This window comes from Myxine glutinosa, chromosome 13 (genome assembly GCF_964187855.1).
Source record: "Myxine glutinosa chromosome 13, kmMyxGlut1.1, whole genome shotgun sequence".
In the NCBI taxonomy this organism is placed as follows: Eukaryota; Metazoa; Chordata; class Myxini; order Myxiniformes; family Myxinidae; genus Myxine; species Myxine glutinosa.
This window is the reverse complement of record NC_136273.1, coordinates 47,955,044-47,982,741: the sequence shown is the minus strand read 5'-3', so window position 1 is coordinate 47,982,741 and position 27,698 is coordinate 47,955,044. Positions and strand designations below refer to the sequence as shown.

Here is a 27,698-nt window from a genome sequence, read left to right as displayed (position 1 = left end):
CACACCCCCTTTTCTAAAAATACAAAAAAATCATCGACCTTGGGTCTTCTTGGTTCATGGAAAGAAAGGCTGTTGGTATTTCTCAGATTTGGTCTAAAAATGAAAGTACAGTGCAAGTACTGTATTTGTAGGGTTTTCAGTTCTTTGCTCAGGGAGTGAAGCCCTGAACGCTCACTAAGGGATCTTGCTCTTTCGGGTCCCAAAATTTACTAATTGAATTTACACGTTGAGAAGAGCACGACATGTCGATTCCAGCAGCTTTTCCACGTCCGAATATAAGGTGATTGGCAGGTAGATGGGTTTCAATTTTGACCCAAAGGAATCAATTACATTTGCAACTTTGTTCGATCTCGATATGCCACCTTAGTAATTATTAATAAACTATAACGGCACTCAGTAGCGAGCACACCTCCACCTGGTTGGCCATATCATTATCACTCAATGGTGAAGAATCACTTACAAAATTAAATAATTCCCATATCCGAATCCATATTCAGATCTTCACCAAAATTGAATCGATTCTTCCTTGTCACACACACAACCTGTCCACCAAGTTTCGTCCAAGTCCATCCATAACTTGTTGAGATATCCCGCAATGTATAATTTTTGACCCTATCTCCCAATGGTGAAGAATCACTTAAAAAATTAAATAATTCTCATATCCGAATCCATATTCAGGTCTTCACAAAAATCGAATCGTCCTTGTCAGACCGGTCCACCAAGAATGGTGAAGCCACACACAACAGGGATTTTAAGGCCATTTTACCTGCAAGAGCGGGGGTGAGCCCAAGAATGGTGAAGAATCACCTTCAAATTCTCGTAGCCGGATCCGGATCTTCACCAAAATCTAATCATTTCGTCCTTGTCACGTACGCTACATCTCTGCCAAATTTCGTCCGAATCCGTCCACAACTTTTTGAGATATTTTGTTCACAAACAAACAGACAGGGATGAAAACAAAACCTCCAACCAACCACCTTTGGTGGCGGAGGTAACCAGGCAATTATCGTTATTATTGGACGGTATGAAATCGAAAGAGAAAAGTTTGTATTTTTGCCTTTTTCCTCATTTCCCACGTTGTTTTGCACAACCTGCGACACAACAGGAATCCCCATAATTATCATTTCTTCCCGAGAATGCTTCGTTGCTTTCTCACCCCCACGCTCTCGTGCTCTGAATCCTCTTATGTTTTACCGGAACTCTGCCGAGCGTAATGCATTTTGGGTAATCTTTAAAACCGCTTGCCACCACACCGTTGCACAATGATGTAATGCTCAAGGAAAATTTACGGTATGATGGTTAAAAAATTCTGATTGAAGTATGATTATTTCCACATGTTACGTGGACAATTAAAAAAAAAATTGCGCCCGTGCGTCAACACGCTTTACTTCCGGTTGCGTGCACAGCATGGCGGCGTCCATCTCCGTTTTGATGGAGGAGTTGCTTGCTGGTTCTGACGCTTTGGGGAGCTTGCAGCGCCTGAAAACAGGGGTTTTGTCTCTGAGTCCCTCGGCCCTCTCTGTGGCCGCTACTCAGCTGAACCTGCAGCCTCTGTTTGAGTTGCTCGGCTCAGCGGATCGGTGTGTGACCTGTATTTTTTTCTAGTGATACTAATACTATCCAGTTTTCAAGTTATTCTGTCCAGTGGCGCTGGAGTGCATTAGAACGTACTAGAGTGACGGCGCGGTCCGCGCGCCTCACCACACGTCGTTTCAGAGGGATAGGCAACTTTGACAATTTCGGTGTCCTCAGGGTCTTTTGGGACTTCAGGTGCGTTTGGGTCTTAACGGTCTTTTGGCTCCTCTGGGTCTTTGTGGTCTTCGGGGTGTTTTGGGTCTTCGGGGTGTTTTGGGTCTTCGGGGTGTTTTGGGTCTTCGGGGTGTTTTGGGTCTTCGGGGTGTTTTGGGTCTTCGGGGTGTTTTGGGTCTTCGGGGTGTTTTGGGTCTTCGGGGTGTTTTGGGTCTTTGGGGTGTTTTGGGTCTTTAAGGGTATTTTGCGTCTTTAAGGGTATTTTGGGTCTTTAATGGTATTTTGGGTCTTTAAGGGTATTTTGGGTCTTCGGTGTTCTTGGTGGTTTTAATGGTCTCGGGGGACTTAAAGGGTCGTCAAGGTTCTGAAGGGTCTCAGCAGTCTAAACGTAAATTAAGAGGGTGTTAATTATATCTGAAGAAGAAGAAGACGTTTTGGTCGCATAGAAACATACATACAAACAAACCGACATAACAATATACGTTTACTCTATTACAATAAGATTAAGCCCTTTCCCCCCCCAAATAGAGAAGCCAAACTACACCTATGGTTGTAAGTCTGGATGTGATCGACCCTGCAGGAGTGGCGTGACAAACACACACACACACACACACACACACACACACACACACACACACACACACACACACACACACACACACACACACACACACTTATACATGTACACATAAACACACGTACACATAAACACGTACACACAAACACGTACACATAAACTAAACATGTACACACAAACACACATACACAAACACAATGCACAAACACACGTACGCACAAACACACGTACACACGAACACATAAACACATGTACACACATACACACAAACATACAAACACATGTACACACATACATACAAACACACACACACACATACACAATGCACAAACAAACACGTACACACAAACATGTACACACAAACAAACACACATACGCACACAAACATACACATGCCAGTCCATGAATTATAGTAAGATTGAATTACGCTGAGGTAATGTGAAGGCGTTTTGTAGATCTGAATAAGGCTTACGATATAGTGTTTGTGTACCCAGAGGTAAAATGTCATGTGTCAAGTGATGTGAACGGAGTCGGCAAGCACGATATGTTCCTGTGTGTCATGAGTTATCCACGGATTGCGTTTCACGTCCCAACCAGTAAGGTCGAAAGAAAAAGAAACGTCTCCAGAGGTGTCGGGAAATAACGTTAGGGGGGAGACCAAACCTGAAATTGGAAGATTTGCATTATGCCTATTTTACTGCAGGGGTTCCAGGAATACACACAAAAAATCGTTGCGATCGGTGCAGCCGTTTTTGCGGTACCCGGGACAATAACGTTAGGTGGGAGTCCAAACCTGAAAATGCTGGAGATCAAAGCTGAAATTGGAAAAACAATATGTCCGATTTTACTCCAGGATTACCCACCCAAAATTTTGGTGCGATCGGTTCAGTCGTTTTTGCGGTACCTGGGAACGGACGGACGGACATTTGGTGAAATCTATATTGTAATAGCCGTAGATGATTCTGTCTGTCTGTCTGTTGGGCGTCTGTCCGAGGTGTGGCTTACTCGGTTTGCAGAGTAGCTCCACCCATAGCTCCACCCATTCTGGGAGAGCCTTCGCTTAATGTAAACAAATATCCACCATTTTATTAACTTGCATAGCTTTGAGGCCTGTTTTGTAGGCCCGTGGTGTCTTGCTCTCTCTCCCAGTTTTATTTCAAATCAAATTCGATGTATCATTTCATTTTTCACAGTCGCTAACATAGTTTTAGACTCGGTTGAAAAAAAACGGGAAGAAAATCCGATGAAAGTTGCCGTTTATAGAACGAAATGAATTCTCAAACGCCTGTAACTTCAAGGCCATTGAGTCTCTCTCACGCCTTTATCTCCAATCTAATCTAACTCACCATATGATTTCATTTTTCGATGGTTTTTTTTTTATCGATGGTTTTGGACTCGGTGTCAGCAACGCGGGAAAATGCAGAGATATATTTTTAAAAATACACCATATCACCGTCAACCGCCCAATATGTATCATACACCGCCCAACATGACAGACGGCAACATGTCGACATTATCGCTTTTTCTTTAAACCGAGTGAACCGAGCCGAACCGAGCCGAATGTGGGATATATACATGTGGGACATGTGTACGTGTGTGTGTGTGTGCGTGTGTGTGCGCGTGTATATGTGTGTGTGTGTGTATATATATGTGTGTGTATGTGTATGTCGGCTAACCCCCGCTCTAGCAGGGAAAATGGCCTTAAAATGCATGTTGTTGTTGTATGTGTATATATATATGTCTGTGTGGGTGTGGTGTGTGTGTGTGTGTGTGTGTGTGTGTGTGTGTGTGTGTGTGTGTGTGTGTGTGTGTGTGTGTGTATATATATATGTGTGTATGTGTGTGTATGTGTATGTAGGCTAACCCCCGCTCTAGCAGGGAAAATGGCCTTAAAATGCATGTTGTTGTTGTATGTGTATATATATATATGTCTGTGTGTGTGTATGTGTGTATATGTGTCTGTACGTGTGTGTGTGTGTGTGTGTGTGTGTGTGTGTGTGTAGAGATGTATATATGTGTAATATGTGTATACATATTTGCATATGTGTATATGTGTCGATGTACGTGTGTGTGTGTGTGTGTGTGTGTGTGTGTGTGTGTGTGTGTGTGTGTGTGTGTGTGTGTGTGTGTAAACATGGGCCGGTGTGTGTGTAAAGTGTGAGGAGGTATTGGAGAGGAAAATGCAGAAATATTTTTTTTTAAATCGCGCCATGATGATGAACGAAAATACACCGCCTAAAATAACAGTCGACATATATTTAAAATTCGTCACACACATCCATGCCTGTGGGATTCCCACGGGTGGGAATCCCACGGGCATGGATGTGTGTGACATTTCGACATATTGAGTTAGATGCTGCGCCTGCACATTCAGTTATATAAAATGGTTACTGGCAATTGATCACATCCACAAATGATGTAATCCACACAATTTATGTACTTTACATAACGTTAATAGGAATACATGCCCGTGTAGATGGGAATGACGGGAATATGGGAATATTGCCTGTGATTGATGCTGTGAAGAGGAACAGGCTGAGATGGTTTGGTCATGTGTTGAGGAAGGATGAAAGTGACTGGTTGAGAAGAGTGATGGAAATTGATGTAGAAGGAAGTAGAGGACGGGGAAGACCGAGAAAGACTTGGCTAAAGATGGTGGAAGAAGAAATGCGGGCAAGGGGGTTAACAAGGGGAGATGCAGAAAATAGGGCAAAATGGAGAAGATCGTCATGGGGACCGCAAGGCTCTAGCAGGGAAAATGGCCTTAAAATGCATGTTGTTGTTGTTGTTGTAGATGGGAATGACATATAATTCACCGAAAACGTTGAAGCAACCGCATAATATTACGGTGATGTTTAACTCTGAGTGAGAATAGTTCTAAATTTTAAAAACTTTCTTCTGATATTTGTGATTTATTTCAAACAAACTGTATTTCCCATCTACACGGCCATGTATTCCTATTAACGTTATGTAAAGTACATAAATTGTGTGGATTACATCATTTGTGGATGTGATCAATTGCCAGTAATCATTTTATATAACTGAATGTGCAGGCGCAGCATCTAACTCAATATGTCGAAATGTCACACACATCCATGCCCGTGGGATTCCCACGGGTGACCCCGCTTGTAGTAAGATAATAATTGACCCACATCTGTGATGTCTTTGGTTTTCTTGTACTAATTCCCCACTTTCACAGAAAAGTAAAAACACAAGTTGGGGGTGCTCAACCTAGGTTAGTCGAATGTTTCCATGCACACCCCGAGTACAACCAACATGTTTTAACGCATTTCAAGCCACAAATAACCAAACCAAGCACGCATGTTTCAACACATCCCCCATTTTAGAATGAGCGCTGGCACTTGTAATACACTTTCCCACCAGGAGCGTTGCTACACACTCTACATTTACTTAGACTCTTGGAGAGTCTGCGTCAGCCCCACTCGAATCCCCTACAACACCCTTGCGACCATGACTTTTTAATGCTCAAAACATTCCTGGGCACACCACATGTACAAAAAACCAAATTTCGACTCGTTCCGTCCAGCAGTTTAGGAGTGCATACAAGTGACACACACACACACACACACACACACACACACACACACACACACACACACACACACACACAGTTGGTGGTGAGGGAAGCGGCATGACTTACCGGTCATGCCGCCTCCTCCTCATCTGGGATATAGAGGACCAGCAACTGTGTCGAATAAATCAGTTTCGAAGACAGTAAAAACACCTGAAAACGGCGGTTTTGATGGGAAGGGATGGTGGTTGGTCTCGTGCAGTTCGACGTGCGTTTTGGGAAGCCTGGGTCTGGAGCTTGGTGGTACTTGTGGGCTTGGTTATATTTTGATATAGTAGCACTATAGTATTAATTTGTCCCTTGAGGGACAAAACATCATAATGGCCCACCCTTGAGTCACCAATGGCCACACGATAATTATGCGATGTAGTGGTCTGTCGACTATTCCGTGGTTTCGCAAATGGCAGAGGTACACGAGCATCTAGTTCTGGGGAGCAGAAACCAAAGAAATATCTGTAGCAAAGAGAAAGGGAGCCAACATTGCGGCGTAATTTGAGCGGTTCGAGTTTTGATGTGTCAAATGTGCATTTTATTTGCTAAAGTTAGCTTGAAAGATCTGGAACATACATTTTGCTCGTTTGTCCCACTAGTACATTCATTCCTTACAGGACCCAGGCAGTCATTCCAATTCCTTACAATTCATTCCAGGCAGGAAGGGTCATTCCGCTCTGGGTGTTTAGATTACAGTAGATCTAGGGTCGGACTTCAAGAACGTCGGGGATGTGTTCAGTTACAAGTTTATTGTAGATCGCTCGCCAAGGGGCCGAAGCATTCGAGCAAGCACTCCATTCAAAACTGTTGATAAGGAACAGCTGGCTTGGCAAGCGCTAGCTAGCTGCTTGGTAGCTGAACACACCCTGGATTTCCTCCATTTTTCCACCCTGTTTAGTGTTAAACAGCAGTAGCAACTGTTTAAAAAGTTTTAAAAAGGTAATCAAACGTTTTTGTGGTTTATAATATTTTTCCTTCTGGTAGGAGCCGTTGCTCCCACAAAACGGCACAAAAAGCTACTTATAAATGATAACACGGAGTTTGTCGGAGGAGGAACACTCTTGGGAAGATGGGATATTATTAGTGTTAATATTGTTTTGTAATAACATTAATATTATGCTATTATCATTACTGTTGTTATTACTTTTGTTGTTAGAAGCGGCCCTGGAAAAACGCCACGATAAAGCTATCTTACACGGATGTACACCTCAACATGCAACCTCTTCAAGGGGAAACCCCCCTTAGGGTGGGGGGAGGGAGTCAAACCAGTACAACCTCCATTGTGTGATCCTTGGTCTACATGTTAAGTTTGATTGCGATTGGATAAGTAATGACGGAACGTTTCACGGTCAAAAAAAAATCAGTCAGACATACAGACACAAAATTGTGTATTGTAATATGATTGCCATGTTTACCTGTACTGTGTCAAATACAAAAAAAGGAAGATCGTGTAATTTGTTAAGTGTCTTGTAGAGCAGAAAGCTCTGGTGTAAACATTTAAGAAATGTCAATTGAGTAACCAATGGTATATACAGTGCTCAGGATGGTGTTGGTGAGGAGGAGGATGAGGATGGAGAGGAAGAAGAGCAGGTAGAGACAGCATGTGCTGTGCTGGAGTGCTTGCTTGGAGGGCTGGACCCAGGGAAGGTGGCTGCAATGCACCTGACGAGGTTGCAGATCGGGCTGGCCCATCCTCGCAACTCTGTTCGGCTTTTAGCTCTCAAACAGGTTAAATATTTATTGTGATTTCATTTGTTTTGTTTTTTCCTATTTGCCGTTTACCAAACTTTCTCATGGCTATCACTTTTGAGTCAGGATGCCAGACAGGATGCGCTTCATCGGGTCCCCTGCCATACTGCCACATATGGTGCACCGTGTCCTGCAGATTGGACGCATCATGGAATGCTCCAAGACCACGGATGTGCTGAGAGAAGGTTCAAGTTTACTACCCCAGGTCATCGACTGCATCGGTGCTGAGAGCTTGGGGATAGCCAAGCAGGTAACGTGCTGAGGATTTGAAGTTTGATAACGAGAGTAAAATGTGAGTTTTGGGATAGCCAGATTGATAAAATGTTGAGAGTTTCATCTAATACGGTCATGAAGTGTGACTGGTAAGGTGCCACTTCGGTCGCTTTTCCTCGTTTTCATTTTATTGACGTGATAATATGATCCCAAATGATATAGTGCTGGCCCTCTTTTGTCTAAGTTCCTTGTATATCCTGGTATGAAACTCTTTGCTGGATACATTTTATTGTGCCCTCATTCTTTTCACCGTCTTCTCTCCCTCTGGCCAGGCTCTGCAGAATCTCGTCTGTCTGACTAAATCAAAAGAGGGTTTTGGACTTATTTTTGCACCTCAGCAGTTGAAGCAGCTGCGTAGTGTTATGGACACGAATGATGCCGTCCGATACCGCGTGTATGAGGTGTGTGTACATTGCCCCTTGTTTGCAATGTTGTCCTTACACACCAGGCTAACTTCGTGGTGTTTTATGGTGTGTGCTGTGTTGTACATAAGAAATGCAGCGAGTACTGGTTTGCAGCACTTTGCCCACCCTGTGCGTCCTCCCCTACCACTCAATCCTCAACGCATCCCTTATTAGTCCCCTACCGGTGTACACCGGAGGGGACTATAGGTTTGCACGCCGTCCCTCCGTCTGTCAGTCCATCAGTCCGTCACGCAAAGAACAGCCTTCCGGACTTTTTTTCTAAACCCTTAATGCTAATGATTTCAAACTTGGCACATGGTTTCCTCATAAGTTACAGATCAAGTTCGAACTTCACGAGGTTTCGATCATTTTTGACAAAGTTATGGCACTTTGAACTTTGGGAATTCTGATAATTCTGATGATCCTTAACTCAGTGCCATTTTACGTTTTAATTTCCTTTAAAAACCATTTTCTCTGCAATAATAGGACCGATTGAGATCAAATTTTCACCGGAGGGGGGACTCGGTCTGTAGAATATTTTAATGGTAATTATGATGTCACGTGGTTCGGCCGCCATATTGTTTTTCGTGAAAACACGAAAACCCCTTTTTCTCTGCAACGGCTGAACAGATCGAGGCCAAACTTTGCAGGCAAAATTGCATACCCATGGCGAACAAAAAAGTCAACGAGCATGACGTCATGCGTCACATGGTTTCAGAGTTATGATGTTTTTAAGCATGAACCTTTAAAACCGAGCTCTTCCCTCATTTTTGATCCAATCAAGGTGAAACCTCACAGATCTGTTCAGCATGTCAGTCTACTAAAATGTCCTTTTGGAATTTGCGATAGGGCACGTGGTTTGGCAGATATCATTAATTAAACGAAAATATATATATTTTTAAAGGATATCTCTTGAATCGCGAGTACCTCAGACCGTGAGTTGGTAATTATATAATTCACACAGTGCAATACGTGCAGGCCGCTCCACGGAGCGACTTTGCAGGCTTATCAACGAGGTGAGGCGTGACACACATGTGTCTCAGCATACCTCAGATCAAGTTTGAAAACCAGCATCAACCGTGCATAAATTTGCATATTCGATCATTTTTGACAAAGTTATGGCACTTTGAACTTTGGTAGGTGACATGTATTGCAGCGCAATACTCAGAATGCTTGTTTATTCAGCTCTCCTTCTATTTTGTCCTTCAACCATGCTGTTGGCGTTTCTCCCCTCCCCTCGGCCCCAACCCACCCCCCTTTCTGCTGTTCCTTTTGTTATGTTGCATCCTGATCCCTTCTGTGTTCCAGCTCTTCCATGAGTCGTGACATTGTCTACAAAAAATAAGTTTTCTTTCTTTTTTCTTCCTATTGCTTCGGGCAAACAATTTTTCTTCCAAACTTTTCTTCTTCCAAACTTCCTGCAAACTTGAGGTTTTGGCAGGGCAAAATAGCTCTGATAAGTGCACTCCTTAAAATTCATGTTTAGTTGAGTTTGCCCATGCAAATACTGTATATAGAAAACAGTTTTAAAATATTCGATCATTTCTAACTTTAGAGAAGTGTACTAAAGAGATTCCGATGGAGAATACGTGAGCTGGAGATGGTGTTAGCGAACAATGAATGTGACCATGTGGTGGATTTCAGCAACATGAATGTACACAATTATTTCTGGAGATGTCGTGTACCTCAGGTATTCTGAATTCGACCAATTCAGTTGAAGTGTGCAGCTGGCTTTAAATCCTCACTGCATGCTGAGTAGTCCAAAATCTTTCATTTGGACCCCCATCGTTTGCCAATGCTCTTTACATGGTCAAACCCCTTCTCCCTTTCGGACATGTTGCTTTATCATCGAGCCTTTGGATCTGTGAATGAAATTGATGGTAAATATAACATGGTACATTTGCTTCCCACCCATGTACCGTGCAATCCAAGCTGGTGGTACGCATTGCGTCATCGTCGCCCATCGCCCTCGGACACTGCACACGCTCCGGACTCATCACGCAACTTGTTGGAGAGCTGACCGGTGATGACGTCCTTGTTAGGTGCTTGCCGACCTCAACAGCATTGCCTTATTGTACATCGTCTTTGACTTGCATCTGGAGTGAAATGGTTGTGCAGACTATGATGTTGTTCCGATAGGGCCACGTGTGCGGAGACTATTTCTGGCCTATTGGAGAGCCCACATGGTCGTCAGTTCGTGCTGCAGCAGGGCGTGGCAGATCGCGTCTCAAAGTTGCTCGAATCAGCCTTGAATGATCCATTTGCCGATCTTTACGTGGCAGGTTAGACCACCGTAGCCACTATTTCAACAACTTTACTTTAACTTTACCTTGGGCTTCCTGTGATATGATGCCATTTATCTTCGTTGATTTATCCTTTCTTTACTTATTTGGTTAATCACTTTTGAAGGTATATTGATATCGGCCTTTTGTTGGATGTTATCATCACATCGCATTTGTTCAGTTTGCATGCAACATGTCGGGGTGCCTTGTGTTTTTTTTTCTTTTTTTCTTGTATACAGAATCGAGGCTCGTGAAAGAGCTAACATTTATCACACAAACAAATCAAGCAGACAAACAAACAAAGTATATAAAAAGGGGAGCGGTAGACAAGATGGGGAGAGAAGGGGAAGCACATAAACACAACATTTGAGAGCAGGGACATCGGGAATGTGTGGGAGGGAGAGGGCTTGGGGGGAGGCGGCGTGGGAAGGGGGGGGGGGGGTTTGGAAAAGTATAAACACAAGGACACCAAGGACTTCCAGGAAAGAAGTTGGTATTTCAAAAAAGTGGATTTAGGGTGAAATTAGTGGGGGTAGAAAAGATCAAGGTTTTGGATGGGGGAAGATGAGAGATGGTGGTGAACAGCTGTTTTAAAGACCTGGAGGGAGGAGTGCGATTGAAGAGAGTGAGGGAGTTTGTTCCAGAGGTGGGAGAAAAGAGGAATGAAGGAGTGAAGGTGAGCAGAGAATCTTGATTTTGGCAGTTTAACCATAAGAGGGTTGCAGGCAGATCTTGTGTGACCTGCAGGAATATTTGGGGAACAGAGCCCAGAGAGAGCTGGAGGAGCAAGGCCAGATAGGAGTTGGTGGAAGACAGAAAGACCACCAACCTGCCTGCGGTGAGTAAGTGAAAGGCCCTCAGAGGTAGCTTCATCGCGGAAGATTCCAATGATTCTGAAAGCTTTGGTTTCAACAGCGTGAAGACGAGCTAGGTGTGAGGCAGGAGCACCAGCCCAGAGGGGAGAGCAGTATTCCATTGAGCTGCGGATGAAAGCCTTGTATGTGGTGAGGAGCTCAGGTGTGCCAAGGAAGGACTTCGCACGACGGAGGATGCCCAGTCGGCGACTGGCTTTGGAGGCCAGATTTGAAATGTGGTTTTCCCAGGAAAGATCATGGCAGATAGTGAGACCCAAAAGCTTGAGTGACAGGACTTCTTGGAGAAGAGAATTGTTAGAATGCATAATAACTCCTTTTCGTGGCAAGGAGCTGTATGGTAAATGTGGTGTATAGCTTTTGCTCAGAAAACATCGGCACAGTACTTCCCTCTCATGATACAATGTGCAATTGGAAATTGTGGGATTTAGTGCTCTTTCCTTGTGAGATACCTTGCCAAGTCTTGACAATACCATATATGACGTCCCTTCTCAACCCTCGCCGCTGTCTTCCACCTACCCCCTCAGGTCTGGTGAAGTTCTTTGGCAAACTGGCGATTGCCGATGGCGCACAGATGGTTTGCGAGCGCTTTCCTGTCTTCCTGCGTACAGTGCTCGACACGGCAACTAACCATGAGGCCAGTTGTCAGGCTGTGGCGCTGGACACACTGAGTGTGCTGGGCAGGTCTTTGGAGGGAAAGCTGGTTTTGCACAAGGAAGGTGTGTGTGTGTGTGTAGGGCAGCATTGTTTTCTCATCATGTGGTTGGTCATGTTTTGTGACAGTCTTGCCAATGACCAATTTGGCAAGGCAGTTTGTGGAGTAGACCACCTAAATCGTAATAAGGGTCATTCTGTGGATTTTGTGTTCAAAGTTGACAGGCTAGGTGTGATCGTCTGGTGCACTTGTCATTGTAGGAGACCGCTTTTTGAGAGTGCTGAGGGTGATGGGAAAAATTGCAGTCGAGGCCCCAACAGAGCAACGCATACGATGTCTGGATGCAATGGCCTCCCTACTCCACCTCTCGGTAGGTATATCTCTGTGCTGCCTGTAATTGTAGAGTTGGTAATTATTGTGGTAGTTGAAGTGTTATTGACATCAAGAGATTGGTATCTTGCTTTGAGTGGGAGTGGGGAAGAGAAGGGGCGGCAGGGCAGAGGGTGAAGGGAGAGGTAGATGAAAGTGAATTTCAATGCTTTTATAATTAGAGAGCTCATAGAATACCTTACCCCACAGTATTCAGATATATAATTCAATGGAAATAAATTGATTTTAAAGGTCGTATAAAAAATTCCATAAATTTAGCACCATTGATGCCGTCTTATACAACAGGCATTTTAAGGCCATTTTCCCTGCAAGAGCGGGGGTTAGCCTTGCCGTCCCCATGACAATCTTCTCCATTTTGCCCTATTTTCTGCATCTCTCCTTGTTAACCCCCTTGCCCGCATTTCTTCTTCGACCATCTTCAGCCAAGTCTTTCTCGGTCTTCCCCGTCCTCTACTTCTTCTACATTCATTTCCATCACTCTTCTCAACCAGTCACTTTCATCCTTCCTCAACACATGACCAAACCATCTCAAACTGTTTCTCTTCACAGCATCCATCACAGGCGCTATTCCCATCATCTTTCGCAATTCATCATTTGTCTTCCTCTCTCTCTCAACGATACTCCACACATCCACCGAACCATTTGCATTTCCACTCTTTCCAGCCTTCGTTGCTGCTCTATGTTCATTACCCATGTGTCGATCCCATAAATCACAACACTTCTCACACATGCAGCATACACCTTTTCCTTCGGCTTCAACGACACTCCCCTCCTCGTCGGCGCGCCACTCAGTTCCCGAAACTTCTTCCACGCACATCTCACTCCAGCAACCGTTGCCGAGTCTGATCCACCTTCTCCATTCAGCATGTCTCCTCGGTAACAAAATGTTTTCACACCTTCCAGCTTCACGCCGTCTCCAAGATCCAACTCAACATTTCCTCCATCTGCAGCTCCCTCTGTGCACACCTTACACTTGAATGTAGCTGCCACACTGGTTAAAGACCCTCTCAAACCACAACATTTTTGATGAACCCACTCAGCGCACATTGTACATTGAATGGAATTCACTCCGACACCCTTCCTGCACACAGCACTCGGCCACTTCCCAGTTCTATCCACCTCACCACTTGCTTTACCACTTGCCATCACCTTCCTTTTTCCGATATTCACCTTCAGACCTTTTGGCTCCATAGATTCCTTCCACTTGTTCATCTTCTCCTTCAGTCCATCCATACTTTCTGCAATCAATACCAGATCTTCTGCATACAACAACTCCCACGGTAAACCCTCCTTTACGTTCCGAGCCAGCACCTCCATCACAGCTACAAATAGTAGTGGACTTAGTACCGACCCCTGATGCACTCCCAAATTCACCTCAAGCTCACCACTGTTCCCGTCCTTCGTCCTTACAGCTGTGCGCGCTCTTTTGTACATTGCCATCACTACTCTGATCAACCATTCCTCCACTTCTAACTTCCTCAATGCCCATGTCACTACTTCATGCGGAACCCTGTCGATTGCTTTCTCCAGATCAACAAACCCAAGAAACAACTTCTTCCTCTTCTCCATGTACTTCTCCTGCAACTGCCTCACAATAAAAAGCGCATCTGTCGTTCCTCTTCCTGGCATAAATCCAAACTGCATTTCGTCAATCTTCACTTTCTTCCTTATCCTCCTCTCCAACACCCTTTCCAATACCTTCATTCCATGCTCCAATAACTTTGTCGCTCGATACGAGCCACAGTCCAGAGGGTCACCTTTCCCCTTGTATAGAGGGACGAGGGTACTCAGTTCCCAATCCACTGAAATGCGGGCTTCTTTCACCACCAGATTGCAGATCTCTGTCATTCTCTTCACACCCCAATTTCCCGCTGCCTTCAGCATATCTCCCACAACTCCCATCGGCCCTCCCGCTTTTCTACTCTTCATTGCTTTTATCGCTTCCTCAACTTCCTTCTCGGTTATCTTCTCTGCCGGTCCTAAAACTGGGTTACTCTCTATGTTGCCATCCTATTCATTCTCTGCATTCAACAGTATTTCCATATATCTCTTCCATCTTCCTTTAATTCCATCTGGGTCCACAATGATTTGTCCCACTTCATCCTTCAAGCAACTCACGCCCATCACATCACACCTCTCTTTCGCTATCTGCTTTGCAATCCTGAATACCGCTCTCTGACCCTCTTCCAAATCCAAGCGTTCTCCGAACATTTTCCTGCATGCCTCCTGCGCCTTTGCTACCTCTTTCTTTGCAGCCTTCTTGGCTGCCTTATAACTTTAATGCTTTGCCTTTTCCGCCCCCATACCCTTTGCCTTCTGCCATTCCTTGAACTTCTTCCTCTTCTCGTCAATCCTCTTTCCAACTTCATCATCCCACCACCATGTTTCTGAGTGCCTCGCTGGTCCTTTTGTCCATCCACATACCTCACCAACGGCTCCCAACAGACTATCTTTCATTGACATCCAACCACTTTCAAGCTTATACACCACCTTATTTAATATTGTCGTGTGACTCCGTCAGTTCACACCGGGAAAGTCACGGAAGGCCAAAAGCAAGCTTTAATTCCGAAGGCGATGGTCAAATGCCGATTTTACTATATATGCGCGGGAGGAAGAAAGAGAAGAAGAAGAAGCTGAAGCTCACCTATTGCGATCACCGGCAGTCCCAACCTGCAAAAAGTAACTCAAACCGGGGCGGATTTAAAATGTACAAAAATAAACAGGTTTATTAAAATGGAATGCCAGGACAAAGAAAAGCGTGACGGTAAACTAAGTTCCTAAATCGAGAGCTCCCTCACACCAGACTTGAACACAGATGAAGGGAAAGGATAACTGAAAATAATTGTGTGGTGTGTAACTTAGCTCCGATCACTGGTGAGGTCTCGTCAGGGTTGTCAAAATTGTCCGGGGCGCTGGCGACGTTCCGCGCGGAGCACGCGTGTTGGTGCGAAACAGGCCTCACTCGGCCTCCCGCACGGGGCGAACGAGCCGCGTGCCTGGCTTTGTCCACCCGTCCTCTGCACGGAGAACTGCAGCTCCCGGTGGCATCTCCGAATACGGTCGGTCCGACCATTTCCTGGAGCCCTTCGTCCACGCACAACCGTCTTCCCCCAGAGTCCGGAACCAAGAGAGAGGGTCGATGGCAGAGGAAGGCGTGAGGGGCAAGCAAGAGAGGGCAAGAGCGGAGGGTAAGAGAGAAAATGTCGGTCCTAGAGTTATTTTAACGTCGGGTCGTGACGTCATCACCCCGCAGGCCATCACTGCCTACCCAACTCTCCACCACTCAGCGTGCCGCTTCTTGCTCACCCTTCTTTCACCAATCGATGAGTGCCTTCTTGCTCCGCCCTGGCCAATCAGTTCGTCCTTTCTTACCCCGGCCTTCCTGTTGGTCAACTCCCGCTCAATCACTGACTTCAGCATCTCTGCCCGAGCTATGTGTGGCAATGTAGATGGTGGTGTCCATCGGCAGTGTTCAGAACTGGCTTAAAGTTGGTTTTATTGTTATTATTTAGTGCAATTACTGGGCATTTCCTCACCAGTGTCTATGGTGCGGTGCCAAAAGAGAAAGGATAAATTACTGAGGATTGACGAACAGGGAAATTAACATAATCCCTGTACTAGTTAACATGCCCCATTCCACATAATGGAGACGAAGATACACCTTACTCCAACATTCGGCTAAACAAAACTTATTACATGGTGATGGTTCTTACCCGACATCCGGAGTATGTTAATTTATACAAATCTACCTGACTCTACATATCACTGCCTACCCCACAGACATAACAATATGTTCAAGTATTGTAAAACTGAAGGTTTTTGGAAGCAATAAGAAGGTGATTTGTGTTCTCTAGTGTTCAGGTATATAATTAAATTGAAATAAAAGGATTGTAAAATTCGTATAAAATTAATTCCAGCTTAAAATTTAAAAATTAAATATAAAATTTTTTGAAATACCAACTTCTTTCCTGGAAGTCCTAGCAGTGTCCATGTGTTTTATTTCCCTTCCCATGCCTCCTTCCCCCAAGCCCTCTCACTCCTCCAGATCTCTCGATGTCCCTGTTCTCTGCTGTTGTACTTGTGTGCTTCCCTCTCTCCCCCCCATATTGTCTCCCGCTCCCCTTATTGTATGTTTTGTGTGCCCGTTTTTTTTTGTTTTTTTTGTAATTAATTGTAGCTCTTACACGAGTTTTGATAATGTATACAAAAAAAAACCAAAAAAACCTGCAAGTTTACTGCCGTTGACACAGTGTCTGACACCACCTTATTTAACACGTTACATTAGTTATTCGTGCCTGTTGTTTGTGTCTTTTACAACATCCTTGAAAACAGTAAGTTTCCAGTTCGGAATGATTTTCAAATTTGTTTGACTGCCAGACATTTTTATCTCATTCCTCACTGCATATGTGAATGGGATAATTTCAGAGCCAATTACTGATGAACTACAAGTTTGATTAATAATTCATGTTCTGATTCGTGCTCAAAGTATAACATTCATTTGAAGTTAATTTGTTCCTCGATCATAAACTGACATTTATAGACAGACGGACGGACAGACAAAGTGAACTAAATGCTTAACCTCGCTTTTTGCTTCACGTGCGCGTGTGGTCACTACAAAAATATTAACTTAGACTCCAGAGAATGAGGTCTGTCCCCAACGTTGGATAACCAGGAGGTATGGAGATCAGGATGAGGTGTAAACTTGAGGGATTATACAGTGCCTTCAGAAAGTATTCACAGTCCTTGAATTTTTCACATTTTGTTGTGTTACAGCCTTAATTTAAAATAGATTAAAAATAATTTTGTCACCGATCTACACATAATACCCCATAATGTCAAAGTGGAAGGTTTTTTTAGACATTTTTACAAATAAACGAAAAAGGAAAAGCTGAAATGTCGTGAGTCGACAAGTATTCAGCCTGTTTGCTATGACACTCCAAATTGAACTCAGTTGCATCCAATTTCCTTTGATCATCCTTGAGATGTCTCAACAACTTCACTAGAGTCCACCTGTGCAAATTCAATTGATTGGACATGATTTAGAAAGAAACACACCTTTCTATACATGGTCCCACAGTTGATGGTGCATGTCAGAGTGGACACCACTACAAAGTCCAAGGAACTGTCTGTAGAACTCCGAGATAGAATTGTGAGGAGACATAGATCTGGGGAAGGGTATAAAACAATTTATAGTGTTGAAAGTCTCCACGAGCACTGTGAGCCCCATCATTAGGGAATGGAAAGAATAAAGCTGGCCATCCTAGAGAGACTCCTATAATTGGCCGTCCAACCAAACAGAGCAACCGGGTGAGCCGGACCACCATGACAGAACTACACAGTTCCTTGGCCGAGATGGGAGAACCTGCTGGAAGGACAACAGTCTCTGCAGCACTTCACAAATCTAGGCTTTATGGGAGAGTGGACCAGGCAGAAGACACTCCTTTGAAAAAGGCACATGACAGCATGCCTGGAACTTGCAAAAAGGCACGCGAAAGATTCTGAGATCACGAGGCAAAACATTATGTAGTCTGAGGAGACGAAAATTGAACTCTTTGGCTAGAATGCAAAGCGCTACGTGTGATTAAAACTGAGTACAGCTCATCACCCATCTAACACCATCCCTACCATGAAACATGGTGGTGGCAGCATCATGCTATGGAAATGCTGTTCAGTGGCAGGGACGAGTAGACTTGTAATGATAGATGGAACAATAAATGGAGCCAAATACAGGCAAGTCCTTGGGACGAACCTGCTTCAGAGTGCAAAATACTGTCGCGTAACCGTGATTAACACCACAGTTACGGATGACCGATTTGCGAGACTTTAACTCCCGAGGCGAACACTCAATGGCGGACTCAAGTTCAACACCAACGCGCGGAATGGCGGGCCGCAGCGAAGGCTCCGCAACCTTATCTATTAAAATCAAACACCCAGGAAAACTGCGTTCAGATATTATGTACAAAAAGTAATATAAGGGTTTATTAGGAAAAGTAAAGCCAGTGAAAAAGCCCGCCGGTAAATCTAATAACTCTAATAAACCTAAATCGGGACGTCCCCACACGACTGACAGCAAACACAAACGAGGGAGATTAATCACGAAAATAACACGTCCCGTCGTTCAAAATATACGCGGAGATCGGGCTTATCTGTCTTTGTCGTCTTGTATTGTTGGTGTCCAGCACCGCTCCTTCCGGCCCGATCGCACACCACGAGGCCCCTCGCTCCAAGCACCACGCGTCCGACGCAGGCCAGCGGCTCCACTTGACCAGGGACAGGAAGGACTCCTTTCAACTCCACTCGACTCGATGACGCGGGAGTGCTGGCAGCCAAGTGCCAACGAACTGCTCAGTGCCAACTGGGTGTGCTCTCGTGTGTCTCCTGCGACTCCCTACAACCCGAACTGCACTCGAACTGCGACTGGAATGGCGTGTCCTCTCCAACTCTCCACCACCGCTCAACTCTCTGGTGCCTGCCTGCGTCTGCCAGTGCCTGCCACGAACTCAACTCAACTCCGCGAACTGGCGTCCGACCGTCGCCTATATTGGTGGCCGATGACGTCACATTGCGCACTCCTCAGCCAATCAAAGCCTCCCGCGACTCCTGACATCTCCCCCGTTACGCGACCCTGCGGTCCTGGCATAACACGTGCCGGCCAGGTTTGTAGGCCTTTGGAGGTGTACACGGTGGCGGCCAATCATGGCGGTGTTCTTGACCTGGTTTCCTGTCAATTTAATACGAAGTCCTTGTCAGGGAAAGGGGATTATTTAATGTTGCGCTAAGGACCTAACTAATGTTTATGTGGTTTGCAGTGCCATAAAGGACAAAGGTTTGATTACTAGGTGAGACTCACAGGGGCGTTACCTTTAACCCCTCACTATTTAACACTCGAATCTCCAGGTAGATCCACACTCATACATCTTACCCCGACAACCGCCTAAACATCAAGAACTTATTACATGTAGAGTCCCTGTCACGACAGCCGAATACCTACCTATTCAGTTCTACCTAGCTCTAGATATTGCTCTACCAAATTCATAACACAGCCCCCCCCCTGGAACCGTAGCTCCTGCAAGGTTCACCGCAGGCGCTACCATTCCAGCCTTAACACTTACTGTCACACACTTAATTAACCTATGAAATAAATCAGGAAGGGCTGTGGGAAGTGAGTCGGACTACCTACCTACACTTCCTTAACATGCTGAACCCCTTAACCATCATGCAAGTATGTACATCTTCTTCGTTGTTCCTGTGGAGGGAGGAAACAACAACACACAACACTAACTTAACCACAAAACTTAACCATCTTTCCAAAACTCAAAACTCTAACCTTTGTACATACCCCGGTCTACAGACCGCGTCCCCCGGTGGATGCCACAAGACACAACCTCACCTGCGGGGCCATCCCCAATGCATCCCACTAAATTTCCACGGGCCCTGTCCAGATGTTACAGGTGAGTGACACGGCTCGGTGGATTTCGCCCACATTCATGCAACACAGACCCCTTAACCACTCATTCTCATTCCATAGGTCATCAAGGCATTTCAAAAATCAACAAAGCACTTATTCCCAATACACCCCCTGCAGGACCATGGCATTGATGTCATTCACGTGTGTGTGCATTCCTCAACTAGGCAGCGGGGAGGTACCGCACAAAAGATGGTGGGGGCGCATCAGGCTGTGGTGCCCGCAGTCCCAAAACCAAGTCAACCGACTTACAAATTTATTGCCCCCCCCCCTTCACCTCTTGGCCCCATGACAGCCCAACAGCCCCTTTCCGCCGTTACCTCGCCGGTGAGGGTCTCCACACACACCAGGCTCCTTTGCCTCCTGCTTTCGCGCAGCAACACGGGTCACCGGGGGACTTCCTCACCCCGCGGCGCCCAACCAGACCCTCCACCGACGAGCTCCAATTTCCAGTTACCACCGGCTGCCAGGGGTAATTGCCGCAGAGGGGGGCCCGCAGGCATCGCTCCTCAGAGCTTGCTCTGTACCTGCGGACACACACACCTTCCCCACCCACAAGACCCCAAAACACACTTCCTCCCCCGCTGCCATTCAATTCTCCACACAACTCAGCACAATTCAGTACAATTCATAGATGGTGTAAAAGGTGTTACAAGGCTTGCCATGGCCTGCCACATGTGAAATTCCCCCAGTTCACATTTAAACCATCACATCTTCCCAAAAGCACATTTCCAAAAGCACAATTATCACCCCTCATTATCTCCAATAATCATCACACACTCTCCAGGTTCCACTCTCACGACCACATCAAAACACCTAACCACAACACAAAAACATACGCCACCCACAAGACACTGTGGCTCCCATTCCATCCCCTCACCGGCCATGTCATCACTCGCTCTCACCTCCCAACTCCAAATTACATGTCCCCAATTTCCCAAAGCAAATCCTGAAGCCTGGGACAGTACTCCTTAAAGCACTCACCTTAAGTGCAGGTAGTTGCAGGTTGGTCAGGTTCAAGAGTGTCATCCACCCATACAATTCCCAAAATTTCACATTGGGCCTACCAAATACTTCCAAATTTCTCTTTTGTCCCCACTACACTGGCAGGTATGTGGATCCGCATCCAACGGTGATCATCACTACACAACTACCTGTGGCCACGACAGCTCTGCACCTCTACCGTGCAAGGGTCACCGGGACAAGGTGAGCAGTCAAAACGCCAACATGGCCCATGAGTGTCCATAAGGGTGCGACCCACCATCCATCCTTCGGCCCCCCTGCGAGGAACACAGCTGCAGCAGCCCCAGCTGGCCAATGTGGTGAGCACTTGCTGCCACAACACACACTACCGCACACACAACCTCGGCCCTGGGGGGCACGGTCGCAGTGCGTGGCATCCCTACAGCCACGTCCCCTGCACCTCCCCATCATCCCCCAGTCCGACTACAGAACTGCAGCCCCCCAGTGCTCACCCACACTTGACCACACCAAGGTCCAGTCAACAGCCATGCTCCACCAGGAGACCCACCCAGAAGACATGGTCCACACACCTCGGACACGCACAGCACCACGTTGACCCTCAGGCTACACAACTACATCCCCATCATCCCGCGTCCCAAATATCAGCACAGTTGCCCCCGCAACCAGTTGAAAGCTGTGTCTTGCTACCCTATTAATTTCATCACAGCCTCCAACACTTTGGTCTACACACCTGGATCAATAATGGCGTCACTATACAGTGTCCACCATGGCATTTCACAATCCACCCTTAAATTTGCATCTAACCCACAGATTACCCATGCCAAACATTTGTCACCTTTTACTAACCTCACCAAAGAAGGATGCTTTGCCATACACATGCCAGCCGAGCATGGCCCATAGGCTCGGCTCGCTCTAGTTTCCCGCACACTCTACCTCTATTGGCCCAGGCGGAGGTGGTGGTCCTCTGTCTGGCATCTGTGGACCTACTGGGGGCCCCCTCCTTTCTGGACTGCGAAGCCTGTCAGGAGGTGGGGGCCCATATGGTTGCCGACAATTCCTCTGACTGTGCCCTCTTCTCCCACATCTAAAACAAGTCCCCAAGAACGGACCCCTCTGGTAGCCAGGTGGAGCCCCCCTTTCTCCCGGCCCAGCCCGATAAAAATCAGGCCGTCCTGATGGCCAACCTGGACCACCCTGTCGTGACTCGCTCCCTGCAATTTGTCCCCCCATCAAATTTGTCAGCTGGCGGCTGATTCCCCTTAACATTCGCCCGATGTCATCCTCTGGCTTTTCCCGATCCCGCACCTCGGTCTGCCGTACCGTCACAGGTGCCCTCTCCGATGCGCGGTTCGACCTTCTCAAAAAGGTCAGTCTCGCCGCGCATTCCGCTGCCCGGTGCACCGTGGGTGGGTCCTGTAACTCCACCAACGTCCGGACCTCAGGATCAGGGAGAGCCGCCATAAATTTTTCTATCGCCAGCTTGTCCCACGCCTGTGCTGGTAGGTCCCTGTATGCTATCCTCACAGACTGGTATATATCCTGGGCCAGCTCCTGCAACGTCTCATTAGGCTTTTGCCTGCGATGCAGCAGCTGTGCCCTGACCAGGTCGCACCTTGCGCCTGTCCCGTACCTGTTATTCAAGGCCTCACAAATAGCCTTGCTGGTCAATATTCCCTCTGGGACTACGTTCAACACGTCGGCGGCTGACCCACGCAGTGTCGCCACCAGATTCCCCATGCGCTCCCGCTCTCCCCAACCATTGAGCTGAGACACGCACTCAAATTGTGTCAGGAAAGCCTCGAGGCTCCCTGATCCGTCAAAATGTACGAGGGGGATTGTTTTTCCAGAGACTCTATTCCCCGATTCCTCTCTGTCCAAATCCAGTCCGGGGCCAAAACACCCCCCCAACTGGGTATTCCGTTTCGGAGCCTCTGGTGTCCAAATGTGGCTCGTGGTGAGGGTCTCCTGGGTCACTTTAATCTGGTCCTGAAGATGTTTAACCGACCTACTCACCTCTTCCTTCAGGCTCTCTTGAACCCGACCAACCTCCTGCTTGATGGTATTGTCCCAGATCTCCAGTCGCTCCTGCATAAAATCACTCACCCTTTCATTATCCATTAGTGGCCCCCACAGGCCTTTCTCAATTAACCCTTGCTCCTGCTCTTTTATGCGGGTTTCCAACCCCCTCACCTCCTCGGCCAATTTGCCCCCTTGTCGGTTGAGCAGTCCCCATTCCTCACTCTGCTGTAGCATTCTGGCATCCACCCGGCCCCGATAGCCTTCCAGGTCCCCATTTGCTTTATCAATTCGAGCATTTGTGGCACCAATCTGACCCTCCAACTTTTCCCCCATTTGGACAGCCTGCGTCACGCCCTCCTCTATTTTTGACATTAATTCTTCCCGTTTCAATTCAATTTCCACCCCTATGGCTTTTTCCATCTCCCCCATTTGAGTTTCTACTTTACCCTCAAATTTTCCCAGTCTGTCCGTAATTTGGTTTTGCACTCTCCCTTCTATGCCATCGATTCGTTCCCCCAGCTGCTGTGCCATTTCCCCAATTTTTTCTTCCAATTGTTCATTCCTTTCCTTTATTTCATTCCTCCATTCCTTCCCCTGGGACTCCATTTTATTTTCCATCCCTCTTTTCATTTGTCCCATCTCATTACTCATTTTATTTTCCAGCCCATCAATTTTATTTTTCAATTCCCGACTGGCTCGCTCACTGTTCTTTTCCATCCCTTCAATTTGTTCCTCCAATCGATCACTCATTCCCTTCATTCCTTCCCTACATTCCTTACTCATTTTATTTTCCAGCCCGTCAATTTTATTTTTCAACCCACTTTTCATTTCTTCCATTTTTCGAAGCAATTGACCCAACATCTGGTCGGTTGTCGGGGCCGTTCCTACTACTCCCGACTCCCCGGTGGGGGAGGGGGATAAGTTGGTGCTCGGGACGAGGGAGGTTCCAAGGCTCACCTCCACATCTAATTCCCCTATTTCCGGCTCACTCCCGACGCTGACGGAGGCCTCGCTGCGTACTTCCATCTCATCAATTTCCGACATCCGCTTTCCGGAAGATTGTTTCCCGCGCGCGTATTTATTTTAATACCAAAAACACAATTTAAATTTGACGAAGACGCGATATCGCGCTCCGTATGCCCAATTGATTATTAAATTTCTCCGCCTCGCCTATACAAATTTTGCGTTCGAACGTCGGACGCAATGTACGCCCGACCGTGTCGATGTCTCCCTGCGGACAAAAAAATTTGTCCGACCGTGTCGATGTCTCGCCACGGACAAAAAATTTGTCCGACGGGTTCAAATCCTACACTCCTGACACCACTTGTCGCGTAACCGTGATTAACACCACAGTTACGGATGACCGATTTGCGAGACTTTAACTCCCGAGGCGAACACTCAATGGCGGACTCAAGTTCAACACCAACGCGCGGAATGGCGGGCCGCAGCGAAGGCTCCGCAACCTTATCTATTAAAATCAAACACCCAGGAAAACTGCGTTCAGATATTATGTACAAAAAGTAATATAAGGGTTTATTAGGAAAAGTAAAGCCAGTGAAAAAGCCCGCCGGTAAATCTAATAACTCTAATAAACCTAAATCGGGACGTCCCCACACGACTGACAGCAAACACAAACGAGGGAGATTAATCACGAAAATAACACGTCCCGTCGTTCAAAATATACGCGGAGATCGGGCTTATCTGTCTTTGTCGTCTTGTATTGTTGGTGTCCAGCACCGCTCCTTCCGGCCCGATCGCACACCACGAGGCCCCTCGCTCCAAGCACCACGCGTCCGACGCAGGCCAGCGGCTCCACTTGACCAGGGACAGGAAGGACTCCTTTCAACTCCACTCGACTCGATGACGCGGGAGTGCTGGCAGCCAAGTGCCAACGAACTGCTCAGTGCCAACTGGGTGTGCTCTCGTGTGTCTCCTGCGACTCCCTACAACCCGAACTGCACTCGAACTGCGACTGGAATGGCGTGTCCTCTCCAACTCTCCACCACCGCTCAACTCTCTGGTGCCTGCCTGCGTCTGCCAGTGCCTGCCACGAACTCAACTCAACTCCGCGAACTGGCGTCCGACCGTCGCCTATATTGGTGGCCGATGACGTCACATTGCGCACTCCTCAGCCAATCAAAGCCTCCCGCGACTCCTGACATCTCCCCCGTTACGCGACCCTGCGGTCCTGGCATAACACGTGCCGGCCAGGTTTGTAGGCCTTTGGAGGTGTACACGGTGGCGGCCAATCATGGTGGTGTTCTTGACCTGGTTTCCTGTCAATTTAATACGAAGTCCTTGTCAGGGAAAGGGGATTATTTAATGTTGCGCTAAGGACCTAACTAATGTTTATGTGGTTTGCAGTGCCATAAAGGACAAAGGTTTGATTACTAGGTGAGACTCACAGGGGCGTTACCTTTAACCCCTCACTATTTAACACTCGAATCTCCAGGTAGATCCACACTCATACATCTTACCCCGACAACCGCCTAAACATCAAGAACTTATTACATGTAGAGTCCCTGTCACGACAGCCGAATACCTACCTATTCAGTTCTACCTAGCTCTAGATATTGCTCTACCAAATTCATAACAATACCTAAGACTGCAGTGAAGATTTACGTTCCAACAGGGGAATGACCCCAAGCATACAGCCAAAGCAACACTGGAATGACTTCAGAACAAGAACATGAAAGTCCTTTAGTGGCCCAGCCAAAGCTCAGACTTGAATCCCATTGAGAATCTGTGGAAAGACTTGAAGATTGCTGTTTACCGACACTCCCGCATCCAACTTGACAGAGCTTGAGCAAATTTGCAAGGAAGAATGGGAGAAACTCCCCAAATCCAGATGTGCAAGGCTGATACAGACATACCCAAGAAGACTCGAAGCTGTAATCGCTGCCAAAGGCGCTTCTACGAAGTATTGTCTCAAGGGGCTGAATACTTGTGTAAATTAGATATTTCTGCATTTCAGTTTTTAATTATTTTGTAAAAATAACTTTTTTTTTAAATGCCACTAACATTATGGGGTATTATGTGTAGATCAGTGACAAAATAAAATCTCAATTTAATCCATTTTAAATGAAAACTGAAACGCAACAAAATGTGAAGAAAGTCAACGGGTGTGAATACTTTCTGAAGGCACTGTAAGCAAGAGAGACATGCACTAAAAAGCATGGCATAAAGTTGATGCGGTGTGCAATCAGCCTGGATTTTGGAAGTTTAATCAGGCAGGACTACTTTCACTTCAGTTAAGTTAATTCTGAACAATACAATAAGGTGGCATAAAAAGCCCATGAAGTCTGTTGTTCCATCTGGTATCTTGCAGTTGACGACACCTGTAAGTAAAATATCACATGGTATCATTTGCATGCTGCCTATAATTGGGTAATACTGCACTTGTCTGTCGGTTTTGTACACTTTTCCTTGAAATTGGCACCAAGATGAGACTGATGATGGCTTTTGCAGGAAGAAGAGCAAAATGAAGATGTCCTGGTAATGACAGAGTCATGGTTTTCCATCCTGTCTGATGAACCCATGATTATGCTGTGGAGGATAAGCACACAGCCCTTCTCTGATCTTCACTGCACAGCTTTGAGGGTTTTCATGGTACATTTGGCACTGTCGAGATGCAATGTTTGTATTAATTTTAATTTGTTGTTGATTGAGAGCAAGCTCCAAGCTTATGACCTCAAAGGTAAAATGAATTGCTCGATAGTGCAACTCCATCGCTGTACCTGTAGATGGTGTTTGAAACACTTTTGGTTTGTCGGTGAGTACAAGAAGAGTCTGTGATGAAAATGGCAGAGAAATGTTTTTCTGTTGAGGAAAGGAATTTCACTTTACACAGGACAGTGTTGTCTTCATAATTATGGTTGGAGAGCTTGCGGAAGCTGGAGAGGCTAACTATTCTTTGAGTGCAATGAATTTTGACAAGTTTCTGCTTTTGTGCTTCTCAGGCAATTTCCGACCAGCCCTGGGCACAACGCCACATGGCTAACACTCCGGGATTTCCGGAATACCTTACCGATCGATCGGTAGAACCAGACAAGTTTGCCAAGGAATTGAAGTTCGAGCTCGTATCCATTCTAACCGCTTCACGTACGGCCTCTAACATACTCGGCGCCGTGACTTACCAAAGACTGAGATTATACATGCAAGAAGGACCTTACTATGTGCAGCCCGTGACACAGGTCGCCATCGAAGGCTCCGAGTGAGTCGTATTGCAATTTCTTGGCATTGGCAGTAAAATTGGATGGACGCATTGTCGTACTCGTACTGATGTTGGAATCTTTTTTTTGTTGTTGTTGTTGGAAAAGAAACTTTCTGCAGTGTCAGCGAATGTCTTCTGAGTTGGGAAATCTGTATTCCGGTGACGTCATATAGAGTTTTGAACACAGTGCCATTCCTTGGATGGAGCATCTAGTTTGTTGTCTTAGCTGTTAAAATGCAAACATTAAAGCAGTGCCTTTAGCAAGACAAGTACACAGTGCACTGGTAATTTGGCAAAGGTTCATCTTTCCACCTAGCTTGTTTGTTGATGTTTAGTATGGTATTCTTTTTGAGGGCTTGTTTATAATCGTGGTATTACCTTCTTGGGATTTGTGGCTCGAGAAGGCATCCAGGTTTTCTCCGTCATCAATACAATGAGATTGTCATGCTTCGCACTCTCAATAAACATTCCTGTTGCTTATGA

The 27,698-nt window shown here is 46.2% G+C and overlaps 1 protein-coding gene across 1 annotated transcript; it reads left to right on the top strand.

Annotated features, from left to right (window-relative positions):
- The first annotated feature begins 1,379 nt into the window (after window positions 1-1,379).
- PSMD5 (proteasome 26S subunit, non-ATPase 5) lies at window positions 1,380-27,698 on the top strand. The gene is made up of 10 exons (XM_068134355.2): window positions 1,380-1,580; window positions 7,445-7,637; window positions 7,795-7,908; window positions 8,204-8,332; window positions 10,268-10,377; window positions 10,475-10,617; window positions 12,017-12,208; window positions 12,405-12,514; window positions 26,471-26,611; window positions 26,962-27,698. The coding sequence occupies exons 1-10, from the start codon at window positions 1,408-1,410 to the stop codon at window positions 27,217-27,219; spliced, it is 1,563 nt and encodes a 520-aa protein (XP_067990456.2). The 5' UTR covers window positions 1,380-1,407; the 3' UTR covers window positions 27,220-27,698.

Coding starts and splice junctions, on each gene's coding strand:
- PSMD5 (XM_068134355.2), top strand. CDS start 1,408: ATGGCGGCGTCCATCTCCGTTTTGATGGAGGAGTTGCTTGCTGGTTCT. Junction 1,581..7,444: donor TTGCTCGGCTCAGCGGATCG/GTGTGTGACCTG, acceptor TGGTATATACAG/TGCTCAGGATGGTGTTGGTG. Junction 12,515..26,470: donor CCTCCCTACTCCACCTCTCG/GTAGGTATATCT, acceptor TGGCTTTTGCAG/GAAGAAGAGCAAAATGAAGA.